Source organism: Acanthopagrus latus, chromosome 5 (genome assembly GCF_904848185.1).
Source record: "Acanthopagrus latus isolate v.2019 chromosome 5, fAcaLat1.1, whole genome shotgun sequence".
NCBI classification, from domain to species: Eukaryota; Metazoa; Chordata; class Actinopteri; order Spariformes; family Sparidae; genus Acanthopagrus; species Acanthopagrus latus.
Genome location: NC_051043.1, coordinates 27,050,261 through 27,065,082, shown reverse-complemented (window position 1 = coordinate 27,065,082; position 14,822 = coordinate 27,050,261). Strand labels below are relative to the sequence as shown.

Genomic DNA, 14,822 nt, shown 5'->3' with positions numbered 1-14,822 from the left:
AAAAGAAGTTAATCATCCACTGCCATCAGACGGATAAAAAGCAGACTCATTGTCCCCTGATCGTCACCCTGGCTGTGGAAAAAAACAACGCCGCCTTCACATTTGGACAGACGGGCCGTTGATTAACCCCCGTAGTAAGAGATTATTTCATTGTTTTCATTAATGCATGAAAGTATGCAAACTTCATCCTCTGACCACATGCCACGCCAAGTGTTATGCAAAGCCTCATCCAGGAGGAGCGGCCTCTGCGGTGCTATTGGTGGAGCGGAGGCACTCCCCCCAGGTCTCGCTGACGCCCATCCTCCAGCTCACTTTTCTTTCTTTGGGTCAGCATGTGACTGGAGCTCCGAGGGGGGAGACACATTCCTATGTCACCTACTTTGCTGCTCAATGCAATAACTCCTGTTTCACCAAATCTCAATTGGTTGAAAATCCCCCAATCACACCTTTACACCTCCCCCCCGCACTGCACCTGTACATAACTACTATTACATAATAACCCACCTGCGCTTTTGTAAGTTAACCCCTCAGGTAACAAATGTATTGAAAACATGTAAGCCGTGTGCTGAAAGGACTTGTTGAGACGGGACACCTGGCGAATATGTGTTTGGTAATATTTTGAATGTTACCCAACACATTATGTTATGTTGTTAGCAATATGTAACACATTTACATTGCCATATTATTAGCCCTTATTGTGCTTATATTAGACCTGTTTGTACTCATCTCTGGCCGACTGAAACATTACAGAGAAACAGATAACGGCGACTACTTTATCTTAACAGTCTGTTCCTTTTAAAAATTTGCCTTTTTATTTAAACTGTTGTTTCACTAACAGAAGTTGGAGCCTCTTCACAGTGTTCACACTGTTCTCAAGCTCTCTACTTCGACAGTCTTCTGTCTTGTTCGTGGTCTACATCACATTGTCACTTTACACGTATTTACTGTGGCACTAAACTTTTCAGTTGGTCTGTAAAAATTGAAAGCATAGCTCCACTGTCTAGCACAAAAAATACACAGTAGTACCGCCCTGTGTGTGCCCTTTGTTGAATTGATAAATATTTACTTTCTAGGATGAATGTGCATATTTACATCCTTTTTACTCTTTTATTTATTTATTTTGTACATGTTGCCTGGAGACACGTCAGATGTAGAGCTCAGATTTTCTGCATCCACAACTTCTAGGTTTCAGCTCACTTGTTTGGTCTCAAATACTGGTAGAAAACTCAAATATACTCATGACTGGCTGATGCTTTGCTCAAGGGCACCTCTGCAATGCCCAGGATGTAAACTACCATTCTCCGACTACTAGTCCACATCATATTTTTTGGTGGTCTGAGGGGGACTTGAACCAGTGACCTTCAAGTCTCCAGGGCCAAGTCCCTACAGACTGAGCTATTTTGCACAAATAAATCTTAGACTTCCAGTAATCTCACAGGCGGATGTTACATAACATATTCTCCAAAATTGTGACTGGCTTGGGAAAACGAAGACAAGTGGAGTCTAACACCACTCTGATTACAGCTGGGATATGGTTTTGAAACACCTCCAGAGCCATAACAAACCTGATTGCACAACTGTGGAGATCACCATGAGTCAGGTTGAATCTAAGGTGCATATGTAACCGTGTGCACCTCCGTTGACACCATCAGAAACACATCACGATGATAAGGTGTTATTAGTCAACACACCCAGATACGGTGGAAAGAAAAACAAATAACTACTGGCGGGACATGCCAGGGCACCGCTAGGCAATGCCTCCGCTCGCTCAGTTGCCTGATGGATCAACACACTTATCAACAACAACATGTAATGGAATTTGTATCAGATTTTCTGTAAGTGCAGTTTGCAAACTGTGATTTCGTACAAGCGACATCTACTGCATGGAATCGAGGGTCTAAGTACAGAGGATGTCGTTCACTGTGCAGTTTGTGAAGCACGCTGCGGCGCTGTGATTGTGATAAATGAAATGTACTTGATTTGGTTTGACATACTGAGTTTGCTAGTTAGCACTGTTTTAGATTGTGTAGCAGTGGCATGCACAGACATTTTGAAGGGCGGGGCGAAAAGAAAAGAAGGGCACATACAACGCGTTCTCGCCACTGAAGAGGGCACTTTAGCACACGTTTTTGCAACCCAAGAGGGCAGTTTATCATGTTTTAACCAACCAAGGGGGCAATTTAGTGTGTTTAGCCAAACAAGAGGGCACTTTAGCATGCATTTTTTTAACAATTGGGCACCCTGTGCACACCACTGTTGTGTGGACTAAAAAGAAAAACTTAACAAATCTGAATTCCACATTAGGTTGTTAACTCAAACAAATAAAATAAAATAGAGTAGAAGCAAATGTTTACCAGACTAGCATTGGTTTGCCAACCTTTCGATGTGGGTGCCACTGCACCCAATAGACCTTTTCACTAAATTTTCTTGACAACTTGTCAACAGGAATACAGAGGCAGATAAATGTTTTTTTTGTCTTTATTTAAATCACAGCACCTGCGACAAGAAACTGCGATAACCACAACTGTTTGGACACGCTCAAATAAATAAATCGACCTCAGATATTGTTAAAAAGTAAAACTTTTGTCAATACTACAAGCTACAGAGCGTTCTTTAAAATATGGAGGATTAATTCACCATCATTTATCAAACAGACCTGCTAAACCTCAGCCACTCATGATGAAAGTGTTTGGTTGCACCTGAGAGATCTTGAGGCGAATGTGCCACTAAAACAGCAGCACCCTGAGCCTCGTATACCCTTTGTGCTTTATGTGAAAGGCACTCTGAATTGCGCGGGACAAAAGAGTTTGTATGGCTCTGATTTCACTTCCCTGAGAAGTACAGTAGAGCAACAGCAACAGCAAGCTCCTGCAGATATTGCATCAGCTGTCACACAAGTCTCGCAAGAAATCCCACTGACCTCAACAGAGCAGCTGACCGGCTTTTCCCGCTCACTCTGACAAAACCCAACACTGGTTAGCAAGCACTGCCTGTGGGTTCATGAAAGGTCATATCACCCCTCTCTCTCTCTCTCTCTCTCTCTCTCTCCCTCTCCCTCTCTCCACGACAACATTTTGGTCTCAGCATCACATCGTGCTGTTTTGGTGTCCGTGGTGCTCTGTTTGGTCTCCGGCGCGAGCAGAGCTCAGGTGGTGCCCTCTGTGCTCTTTGTTGTGGGAAGAATTCTGTGCGTTCCTTTTTGTCATGGAGAAACAAAGATACAATACTCCAAAGCTGCATCAAAGCTGTGTGTGAGCCACACACAAAAAAAGGTACAACAGCACCAAAAGACTGTAATGGGGAGGGGAGGGAGGGGGGGGGAGTGCTGGGTTAGGGTGAGTACAGTGGTGCAACCCCCCTTCGAGGAACACATTTCCCAAACTTGTATTATTATGTAATCTTCTGTGAGTTTCAGCCTCGGTGCAGAGATCCTGGTGGTCAGTGATCTTGCCCATTCAAGGCTGTGGAGGTGTAAATCCCAACGTAACCCCCCCCAACACACATACACAGTTAAATATAGATGCTTCACTGAGCCGGTGTGGTGCTGGTGGAAATGCACAGCTGCTGTGGTCAAACTTCAGACAGGACACGAGGGGTCTGAATTTGAGCTACTTGAGCTTGAACATGACTCATAGCTTGATATACTGTAACTGTAGTCATGTACTCTGTAAAATGAGCTTGGCCGGCTTTTTCGGAGACAAGGAGTACCTCCAGAGACGGTTTGAGGTCATAGAATAATGCCAGCTGAGTGAGAGGATTCGAATGATAAACCCACTTCATAAAAATCAAACTTATTTTAAAGATACCCGTCCAAAAATGCAAACATCAGACACAGATTTATGACCTCTATGCAATGCTGCATTCATGTTTCTATGTCAAAAAGTTTCTATGACACTAAAACACATTCTTGTGGTGCAGAAACCACATGTGCAGACCACAAAATCCTTTCGTTTACAGAGCTGGCACACGAGCAAAGCCGGTTGTGGTGGAAAAGCTCATTGGATCACCGGTTCCGCCACAGACTGGCTCCAGAGATCCTTCACTGGAACAGGATTTGGTGCTTAAATCTCTCTGAGTGAGTGTCGGAAAAAAAAACACAGAAACAAACAGCTTCACAGGAAGTGACAAAATGTATTTACAAATGCTGAAAATATTTGTACCAGCAAGAGAATAGATCCCAGACATGCCATCGCTTTCATCACTCCTGTTGTGCGTTCCTTTACACAACCACACAATCATATTTGCGACACCCTCAAGACAACCGACAAGAGGCATCGCCAAACTTGTTTTACTCTTGTTGGCATATTCCAATAACTGCAGATGAGCTGACACTCCCGAGGCCATTCGTTCAACTCCTTTTATGACATATTCACCTGTCTTAAACTCATCTATCACACATTCTCAATTAAATTTGATCAGTTTTGCAGCTAATTGAACACGTTTTTTGGCATCACAATATGCAAGAAAGTATTAAAAAGAATTATTAAAAAGCAATGCAACACACAAGGTTCACAAGGCCGTGCTGGTTTTGTACAGTAGTATTTGTGCTGCACAAACCTTCTGTTCTCCAGAAATGAGGCCTGTGTGTTTCATGAGGTGTTGTTGGCTGATTTTGACTGAATTTTACAAATGTGCATTGACATTTTTCTTAATCGTCAGGCGTTGTTTTAACTCTGTGAGCAGAAGCAGTGACTTATTGCTGTGAAGCATGTCAGAAATGTATCCTGGGGTTGCGGAGGGGTGTAACACATTCCTTGGAGCTGAAGAAGCAGTATTTTGAATTAGCTGCAGGGTTTTCAGGGTTTGGTTATGTGGTTCTGTAGTACTACCTGGTACTGGCTGTATTTCACGTGCAAATTCAGTTTTTCTGTTTCTCAGAACCAGATTTCTGATGCCGACAGCAGATATTTCGTAGAAGAGCACCGTTACATACAGCTGTTTCAGTGGACGTCCTTCGAGTATCTCAGATCTCGCACTTGTCCTAACCGCTGACTGTTTTCTGTCCACTAATTTAAGATTGAGTGTCTACTTGAGAAACTGCTTCGTCACAGCCTGCCCTTTGCTCCACTTCCTGCATCCACATCCACATTAACCAAGGCCTCCAAAGTCCCTGTCTTGATTCCTGCGAATCAAATCAGAGTACGTATTTCTGTTTTGTTGTGGCTAACCTCTGTTATCAAATCGGTTCACTCTGACACATCTGATTGCCCCTGTTCGTCTGAAGGTTACCGATGATTTCCATCATTTTACAGAATGGTAAATGTTTAACTACGTGCACCTTTAAACAGATGAGGCAAAGTTGTGCCTACACAATTAGAAATAGCTTTTACTGCACGTATTATCTCAGCGACGGTCTATTAACCAGTAAATTATTGTATTCTTGCATCTGATGTTAGATCGGTGTGTAACAAGCCAACAAAGTCTGCATGTATTTCAGATTATATGATTATGTATTGACTGTAAATCATTCTTTAAAATGGGAAATAATGTTTTCTTCTGACCTGAAAGTGTGTTCAGACTGTAACAGTGCAGAAAAGACTCACAATCCTGTACATTATTATTTAAAAAAAGATTTCCACACATGTCATTTATATCTGTATATCAATAAAAGTATTTGTAAAACACAACTAATGGGACAAAAATAAAAGATTAAAACATGTGAAGTTATGAAATCAGTGTAATTTGAAAGCCGCCCCTCAGGGTGTTTCCAAAGAAAGCAGAAACTACCTCCTGTCTTTGTGGAATGCAGTTTGTATACGTCTGCCTGAAGCAAGGTGTTAAATCATCAGAAGGTGAATGTTGACTCAGAAAGAGGCTTAGAGGGGAAAGTAAAGGGGAAAACACAGCCCACAAATTATTTACCAGTCACACAAATTGTGATTCCTCGGCTCTGGGATACAGCTCAGGCAACAGAGGAGGAAATGAATAAAGGAAAAGTGTCCACATTATTTGTTTTTATACTCATCGCCCTTTTTAAATCTTCATAAAAAGAAAAATCTAACTCAAACTGACAATATCCACTGATGCCTCCACAAACGGCACGAACGAACAACCAAAAACTCAGGTTCATATTGTACAATACTATGTCTATTATATAGTTTATTTTAATATTACTGTCCTTTGGCCTGCCGTTTGCAGGACAATAAAGGAGTTCTGATTCTGAACATGTACAGGATGTAGAGGATTACAGTACAGGGACCCCTCACCTCGCTTTTTCTCAAGACCAGGTTCAAGTCAAAACACAGGCACAGAATCAGAGCCATGTTAAGTTTTATTTCTGTATCATTCCAAAGATTAAACCAAGTCACAACATATGGGTTATCCTTGAGTGAGATCTCAACGTTCAAAAATCCAACATCATATAACTACTTTAACAGAAGGCAGAGCAGCTGTTCCACTAACTTCACAGAACTAAAAAGTGTACTGACATTTTCATTAGCTGAAGGCATCTGTCAGGCCACACAGACCAGTGACAGGGGCTTTGGCTTGGGGTCAAATACAGAATACAGAAAAATTCTTACCCCGACCCATAACCCTGAAACCTGCTTCTATCTCCAGCCCACAGGCGAGACACGCCGTCACACAGACTCATCTCCAGGAGTGATAAGAGCCACAGTTTGTAACTTTTTAATTTAAAATGACAGCTTGAAAAAACTGTTTCGATGGTATCTTGTCTTGTAATAGGGAGTTTGTTTCTACACTATTTGACTGCTGTGAGAGGGGAGGATCACCACGTTACGTGTCTTCAACACATAAACATTGTTATACCGCAGACCTGGGTTGTGCTTTTACAGCAGTGGTGTTGCACTCAAACTATCCTTTTTGCTTTGTTTTAGTTCCAGCTACGACATCACAGACCTGAAGGATGACTGCAAACCTTTTTGAGACCCGCTTATGGTTTTTTCTGACGGATTAATGTTTTGACATTTTAGCAGACCGCTTCCTTTTTGTTCTCATGGCTGCTTGTCTCAGACTCAGTCATCTTTATAGCAGCCCCCAAGGAGAAATGGTTTCCTGTAAATGGGATTTTTCCCAGTTGTGCGTTTTTTTTTGTTTATCTGACAGATCAAACTCAATATCCTGGAGGCTAATACATTTGTTAGGACCAAACATTTGCATTACTCCCTCAATAGCTTCAATGGCTATGGAAACTACACTACATCGGGAAGGTTCCTTGCCTTTTTGGACAACTTTGCATGTTTGCCTCAATAACAGAAGCAATTAAAAGATAACCAGTAGAGATCATGCAGTTATTACCTTGCAGGAAGGTAAAGCCTCCCTTTAGAGACAACGGTACAGCAACCACTATTTATCAGAGTACACCAAATAAAATGTTATATTAATATTCTCCCTGCACAGCCTCTGGAGGCATCTTTATCATAACCCAAAAGGGAGCATTATTATTTAAAAACCTCTTGTTGGATCCATTCAGTTTTATGTTGCTACTGCAGTTTTCTTTGTTGGCTTATCAGCAATGTTTGTACTTGAACCACACAGAACAGAAGATAAGCTTGAATTAATAACGAACAAGGCCAGGTGTTGCATCAGTTTCTTGTAAGTAACAAGGATTGAGGATTTCAAATGCCTCTTGAGTAATGCCAGAATAGATAGTTGTAGTTAATCGCATTTCCTCATTGCAACACTGTTTTTTTTAATTGAAGGATTATACAATGAAAACATTCTTGTATGTTCAGTATCAACGATCAAACAAGAGCCATAACAAAGAGATTTGAAAGGAGTAGTTTATTACAGAGCATAAGGAAACTACTACTCAGTCTAGACATGAAGCGTAATACAGCACAAGCTACTTGTTCCTCTGGAAGTTGAATGTATGTGGGTAGGAGGGCAGAAAAGCAAACAGGGAGTAGAGGAAATAGAAAAGGCACTCTTACACTTACTGTAGCCAACGGGATGACTTCGGAGTGATAAAAGAGAACAAAACCAAAACTTGAAACTCGATCCCACACATGGGATGGCCATGTAAACGAGGCTGGTTTCTCTGTACTACACCAACCAAATGTTGCCATTCCATTCATGAGGATACGAGAGCCAAAGAATTGCACCGGACATTTGAGTGGGATTTTGAATCTAAACCCATCTAAAAATGAAGAGCTGCAGTCCACAAATTAAAAAAAAAAAAAAAAAAAAAAAGTTGTAAAATCCCCATTAACAGTAGCCAGTTGAGGGCGGACCAAAGCTTTTCTGTACAACACTCTGGAGCCTCAAGCAACACTGAAAAATGATCAAGTCAAAAGGAATTAGATATTCAAAAACCAAGTGTGTTTAAAGCTGCCTTCTGAAACCACGGCTTCTCTGTATCCACGCCACGTTTCAGAGAACAAATAAATAGTGTTGAGGTTTGAATCCTAGCCAATAAGACTCTCACCCCACTAAGCAGAAAGATGGGAACCAGGTTTCTCTGTAGCCACACCTGCCATCAATACACTTTGGGAGTAAAAGGGCCTTTAGTCACATCAAACCATAAAAAAAGCGAGTGAACCTACATTTAAAAAAAGGACTCATTTAAAATTCGATTTCAATGCACAAACAATCCAATTTTAAATCACTATCAAGTATAACAATACCTCTAAAGACCAGAGCAGTGACATAGCAGCTTCTGACTTTTCTGTATTACGTCAGAAAACAGCAAAGGTCTGTAGAGGCATCTGAGGCTTTCGCTCATTTGAGAGCTTGAATAATTAGGATTTGGCTCGCCCCTTAGCCTGCAATGCATAGCATTTTTTAATGTGAAAACAGCGACAACCCCAGAATTTTAATTGTGCCATTCTAGCATCCTCCACAAAGACGAGGGAATAAAGCGAACAAAGGGGGATAAAGAACACTGGGTCAGGGAATAATTGTACCAGGTGGACAAACGGAGGAATGTTTAGAAAGAAGCTCAACTTGTTTGGGAAGAAGCCAGATCAGAGGACCTTCCAACTATCAAATTATGCTTCCAAACGAACTTGAATAGTTGCAGACTCCTTACATCAGTAGCACCAGTAAATTAAGAGGGGTATCGCATATAGCCTAATATGCTACCGCCATGACACCGAATATAAGACTGACGATACTGAGTGTGGAATGGCAAAAGGAGAACAACTGATGGCTGCTATTCAGGGCCTATCACAACGAGAAGCGGGGGAACCTCAAGACATGAGAAAAAACATGAAGTACTACGGCGCATGAGTTCATGGAACCCATCCAATTCTTAAAACATCAAGTTTCTGAGGCATGCCTCCTATGACCCAGTGTAACACTGCAACCAGCAGAAAATGGCAACAAGACAGAAGGAAAGAAGTGGAGTGAGGAAGGGAGTCATGTGTTAAATGATACCATATTAATGAGAGAGATAAGTGCATTTCACCCCCTGGAACCTTGGAGGCTTCTCTGTAGTATACACCAACAAGCCTGGGGGGAAAAGCTTAACAGGTTTAGTATTTGAGTTTTTTGGGCACCTCCCATGGGAAGGAGTCTCGGCCAAAGTGGCCATAGGCTGCAGTCCTCTGATACAAGGGCTTCTTCAGATCCAGCTCCCTGGAATACATAATCAACATGTTTAGCAGCAGTCACGTCCAGTGACCACAAAACACATTCATACTCACGCAGACACACCAATCACATTTGCCGACAGGGAGTGTCAGGAGTAACAAAGAAAAATAATAATAAAAAAATAAAAAAATAAAAAAATAAAACAGGTTAGATCAGCTGGTAAAGAGGGAAACACATGAAGCTACACTTACCATGCCAACCCTGAGCTGTGTGTTGACTGCAGCTTGCAGGTGGAAGCCATTCATCCAATTTACAAAAGCGCGCTTAACTAACTATGAGCTACAAGGCTTGATTACATCAGATATCATAAATGTCATTGTCTGCCCTCATAAATCAGACGTGCGCCCTCGGTAATGCCCACATGTATAACCTTCAACCCATGTTATTAAGCAGAAAGACTATGGCAAACTCGCTGCTTTCGATCAAAAAAGCCAAGCAAAACGTTTTGGAAAAAACAAAATAAAAAAGGCAAATGGCACTGGCTCAGAATTTAAAAAGATTACTAAACTGAATTAATGCTACATTCTGGGCAGGGCAACTAAATTAAAGACAAGGCGCGGGACAGGCAGGAATTAGGAGGCGTTTCATCCTAGAAGTATTACCTGACAATGACTCCAGGACGGAGATCGAAGTTCCTCTTCACAATGTCAAGCAGCTCTCTCTCGCTCTTGTTGGAGGTCCCATAGTGGAAGATTGAAATGGAGAGGGGATGGGCAACTCCAATAGCATAGGACACCTAACGACACATAGATATTATATCAATTAGAAACTTCTGCAGCTCCACTCAAAAAGAGAAAAGAGGACATGCTGCTTCTGATGCTGCCACTCACCTGGACCAACACTCTCCTGCAGAGCTCAGCCTTAACCAGAGACTTGGCTACCCAGCGTGCAGCATATGCAGCAGAGCGGTCAACCTTTGTGTAATCCTTTCCAGAGAAGGCACCACCACCATGAGCTCCCCAGCCTCCATAAGTGTCGACGATGATTTTACGTCCCGTCAGTCCAGCATCACCCTGTGAAGAGAGAACGGAGGTTTAACAGGCAAGTAACTCACAGGCTAAATAGTTTCTAAAAGCCACATTTTCCCACATTTACCTGTGGGCCTCCAATAACGAATCTCCCGCTGGGCTGCAGGTGGTAGATGGTGTCATCATCCAAGTAGATGCAGGGAACCACGGCCTTAATGACTTTCTCCTTCAGGGCATCTCTCATCTCCTCCAGGCAAATATCCTCATCATGCTGAACAGAGACGACAATTGTGTGCACGCGCACTGGAAGCATGGCACCACGGTCCTGACGGTACTGGACGGTGACCTGGATATAATGTGAAAAATACAAAATTAGCCAAATCCCACCAACAAAAAGAGGATTAATAGTAGTCAATTACGGCGGGTATAACAGCCCTACCTGTGTCTTTGAGTCTGGCCGCAGCCATGGAAGGGTGCCATTGCGACGCAGCTCAGCCATCTTAGCGTTCAGCTTGTGGGCAAGGACAATTGTGAGAGGCATGCACTCCTCAGTCTCGTCAGTGGCATATCCAAACATCAAGCCCTGCAGAGGAAGAGACATTTTCTCAGTGTTTAAAAAGCTTAATGTGAAAAAAGGGACCCTAAAAAAAAGAAAAGAAAAAAGACCAGTAATTTGTGATACCATATTGTTAATATCCACTACTGACCTGGTCCCCGGCACCAATGTCCTCCTCATTGCGATCAATGTGAACACCCTGAGCAATGTCAGGAGACTGCTGCTCCAAGGCCACAAGAACATTGCAGGTCTTATAGTCGAAGCCTGTGCAGGAGAGAGAAGCATTATAAATCAACCATGTACAGCAAAAACCACACGCTGAAAACAGGAAATACAACAACATGCCATACCTTTGCAGGAGTCGTCGTACCCAATTTGGCGGATGGTGTCGCGGACAACTTTCTGGTAGTCCACCGTGGCTCGGGACGTCACCTCACCGGCCAACAGGATCATTCCAGTCTTGGCAACAGTTTCTGCACAAGAAAAGAAGGAAATGACTCTCAAGATCCCACTGTCAATATAAACATCTGACCCGTGCAAACGTTTGTTTTTTCTCCTTACCACATGCAACTTTGGCATCGGGATCCTGCTTGAGGTGGGCGTCCAGAACTGCATCGCTGATCTGATCACAGATCTTGTCTGGAAAAACAAGAACAATGCAACTCAGCACCGGCAGCAGCAACAAACTGACTGCAGCAGTCACCACATGGGGCTGTGGCTGAATGTAAATGGTGGCACCCCAGCACCGCCTTCCCAGATCGTGCTCGGTGGGAGTGGCTCGCAGCGTCGCCATTTCATATATGCACGTGTGGTGAGGAAGGGGGAGCGCGCGCAAAAGCCGGGGACCGGAAGGCGAACGTGATCAACTTATAAACACAGTATGAATTAAATCTAATGTGGATTTCTGATGACACCCGCCATTCTTCCATGCTGCACAGGTGAATGAATGAATGACGCAACCGGCTGTTACGCCGCGCGTGCGTCAGAAATAGCCCCGGACGACTCAGAAGGTTCAGGAAAACGTTAACCTCCTCACAATGAATAATGTAGTAATGACAAGAGCACACATGTCACGTTTAACATCAGCAGTGTACGTCGTCTGATAACGCAATGTCACTTTTTTTTTTTGCTCGCTGTCGACGGAGAAGACACGCGACAGCATCATGTACTCGACGAAGATTAGCCAGCTAACATTAGCTAGCAGCGCGTGCTCTTGAAACCGGCCCGGCTAACGTTCAAGTGGCGGAAAAGGCCAAAACATTCAAACAGGAACGATGTGTGTTGGCTACTTAATGGTCGGGCGTGGAATTGTATAACTCGTGGGACGAATAAGTGTCGCAGAATCGGCTTTACGTTTAGTCACATTTTCCTGGGACGACACTGATGTGTCGGGTCTTACCGGGATGTCCTTCTCCGACCGACTCTGAGGTGAACAAGAAGCAGTCCTCATCGATGAGGGAGTTGTGGAAGCCATTCATCTGTCCGTTCATTGTTGCTGATGGCGGCCGCTGGTGCGAAAGGCAATAACACACTTAGCTGTTTTCTTTACTCGCGTTGCCTCGGCGTTTCTCTCTCTCGTGCTTCCCCAGAAGCGGTTGTCGTCAGTCTCTCTATTGATCCTCGAGCCTGAGCCTCATGGCGCAGAGCTCCAGTATTTATCCAACGAAGTCAGACGCTCTGACGTCACGAGGAGGTGGACCATACCACTGAGCCTATCGGGGGGGGGGGGGGCATACTGTAACCAGGAATGCTTTGGAGGATGGCAATCCACCAACGTGTTGTGTTAAAATGTTGGTGCTCCGTCAGCACCTCCTGCCTGAGTAATTACCTCGTTACACTTGACTTGAATAACAGAGTTGGTAGGTCTGATTTTAAAGTCTGTTTTTTTTTTTTATTATATCAAAATCCAGTCATGTCTTCTTATTTGTTTTCGTTTAGATTTAATCTACAAAGTCTGACTATAAAGCGTTTTTTCTTTTGTATTTTTATATCAAAATCTAGTCATGTCGTCTTCTTTTAAAACTTATGTTATCAGCAAAGTCTGACCGTGAAGCCTTTTTTGGTATTTTTGTATCATAATTAAGTCATGCCTCCTTATACTTTTCTCTTTTTAAATTATTTTATTTGCATAGTCTGACTTTAATGCTGCAGAGTTTGAGTCTCAACCTTCCCTGTCATGTTACCACACACCCACACATCTTGCATAACACACCTCAACTATTCCCCCAAAACACATATTTTGTGTTCAATCTAACGCAGCTCAAAGTTGATTCCCAACCAGTCAAATCCTGACGCTCTGGAATGGCGGTCGACCCAACCTACAAGCCCAAAGGGTAAATATTTGACAAGTCAGGTTAATTCTAAATGTCAATATTTGTATTTGAGTTGGGAATGAGGCTTAAAAATCTACTTGTCTTTTTTTTTTTACAAATTAGACCTTTAACCCCTAAACTTCTTGGAGAAGTTAAGGATGGCCAAGCAGCTTTGCAAAATAAAACCAAGATGCAGGATTGTGAACAATTCTTCAAAGGATCCTCAGGCTAAACCATCCTTCCTTTCTTCATTTCCTGTTGTATTTTAAGTAAGTGAAAGTAGAGCTGGCATACAGCAACATTCACTCATTAAACAGTGTTAAACAGAGCAGTGCATTCTACTGTGTATTCTGTTTTTGAGTTTATTATGACATCTTACATTTAAAAAAAAAACAACTCTGTGTGTGATGCATCTTATACTGGGCAGCAAATCAGTGTTTCCCAGAAACCATCATGTGAATTTGGCTTTAAAACAACAGTGGTTTAATTAATTTGATAAGTTGTATTTATTGTAGCTATCACAAGAACATCAGAACATGTTGGTGAAACAACCGGATTAACCTGGCAATGCATTTGGAACTAAAGTGGAAATTGGAGAGGAAGGCAGAGGCAGGGGATATAATATCTCAATATAAGTTGATTATAATTTACTCAAAAAGCTCCCGTCTCCGTCTTACCCTTCAGGCCTTGTGGTGTAATACAATCAAAAGCTCTGATTGTGAACATGCTCTATGTTTGTAGAACAGATGGGTATAATTAGTGTCTGGACAGGCACAGGCTCCAAATCTGAGCCATTTTATGTATGTGAGAAGACAAAAGGTACCTCTAATATTATCTGGAGAACCTTGTTTTGCAAGAGATGTCAAGTCATAACAAGTAGGCCCTGGTGTTTTAGCCCCAAAACAGAAGCAGTCATCCAGACTCGACAGGTTGCTACAGGTTACTGGTCCAACCAGCCAGCTCATTTACGCACACGCAATCAGCTCGGTTTGTGAATATAAATGAATCTGATATCCGGACCCTTTGAACACACTAACACGAGGCTTGTCATGTCATGATGACAAAGCATCTCTGAAGGTGTGGAGCACAAAAACATGGTTTCAATCAAAGCTAAGTGTTGCGTCATGAAGCAGAGTGACCGGACGTTCTATCTCATCTAAAGTAAGCAGCAAGAACACGGTGACTGTTTTCTAACTGGTCGGTCATTGTGATGGTAAGATAAGTGAAACAGTGGCTGTTGGGTACATTTTCTTTATCATCATGTGAGAATAAATATTGATTTCCCTCGCTATGTACCCACGAGTGTTATTAAACACACAGTGACTCACATCACAGGGGTCATACCGGGTTCTGATAACAGAACCTGCTAATCAAAACAAAACTATTCTCATTTATGGCATTAGAGGGTATTGTCAGTTCGTTCAATGGTGTTAC

General features: G+C 42.6%; 1 protein-coding gene and 1 long non-coding RNA gene across 2 annotated transcripts; one reads left to right on the top strand and one right to left on the bottom strand.

Moving 5' to 3' along the window:
• Positions 1-7,724: 7,724 nt before the first annotated feature.
• Positions 7,725-12,566, bottom strand: mat2ab (methionine adenosyltransferase II, alpha b). The gene is made up of 9 exons (XM_037098733.1): positions 12,476-12,566; positions 11,638-11,715; positions 11,427-11,549; positions 11,228-11,340; positions 10,960-11,103; positions 10,648-10,866; positions 10,383-10,565; positions 10,155-10,288; positions 7,725-9,537 (listed from the first exon to the last, which is right to left on the bottom strand). The coding sequence occupies exons 1-9, from the start codon at positions 12,564-12,566 to the stop codon at positions 9,435-9,437; spliced, it is 1,188 nt and encodes a 395-aa protein (XP_036954628.1). The 3' UTR covers positions 7,725-9,434.
• On the top strand, positions 11,724-13,717 carry LOC119019833. Its single transcript, XR_005075165.1, has 3 exons — positions 11,724-12,014; positions 13,336-13,409; positions 13,512-13,717. It is a non-coding gene; the product is annotated as an uncharacterized LOC119019833 (long non-coding RNA).
• Positions 13,718-14,822: the final 1,105 nt, after the last annotated feature.

Excerpts from the sequence above, each read along its gene's own strand:
- mat2ab (XM_037098733.1), bottom strand. The coding sequence starts at position 12,566 with ATGAACGGACAGATGAATGGCTTCCACAACTCCCTCATCGATGAGGAC. Across the intron at positions 11,550-11,637 it reads CGATGCCAAAGTTGCATGTG|AAACTGTTGCCAAGACTGGA; the intron begins GTAAGGAGAAAA and ends TTTCTTGTGCAG. Across the intron at positions 11,341-11,426 it reads GTACGACGACTCCTGCAAAG|GCTTCGACTATAAGACCTGC; the intron begins GTATGGCATGTT and ends TCTCCTGCACAG.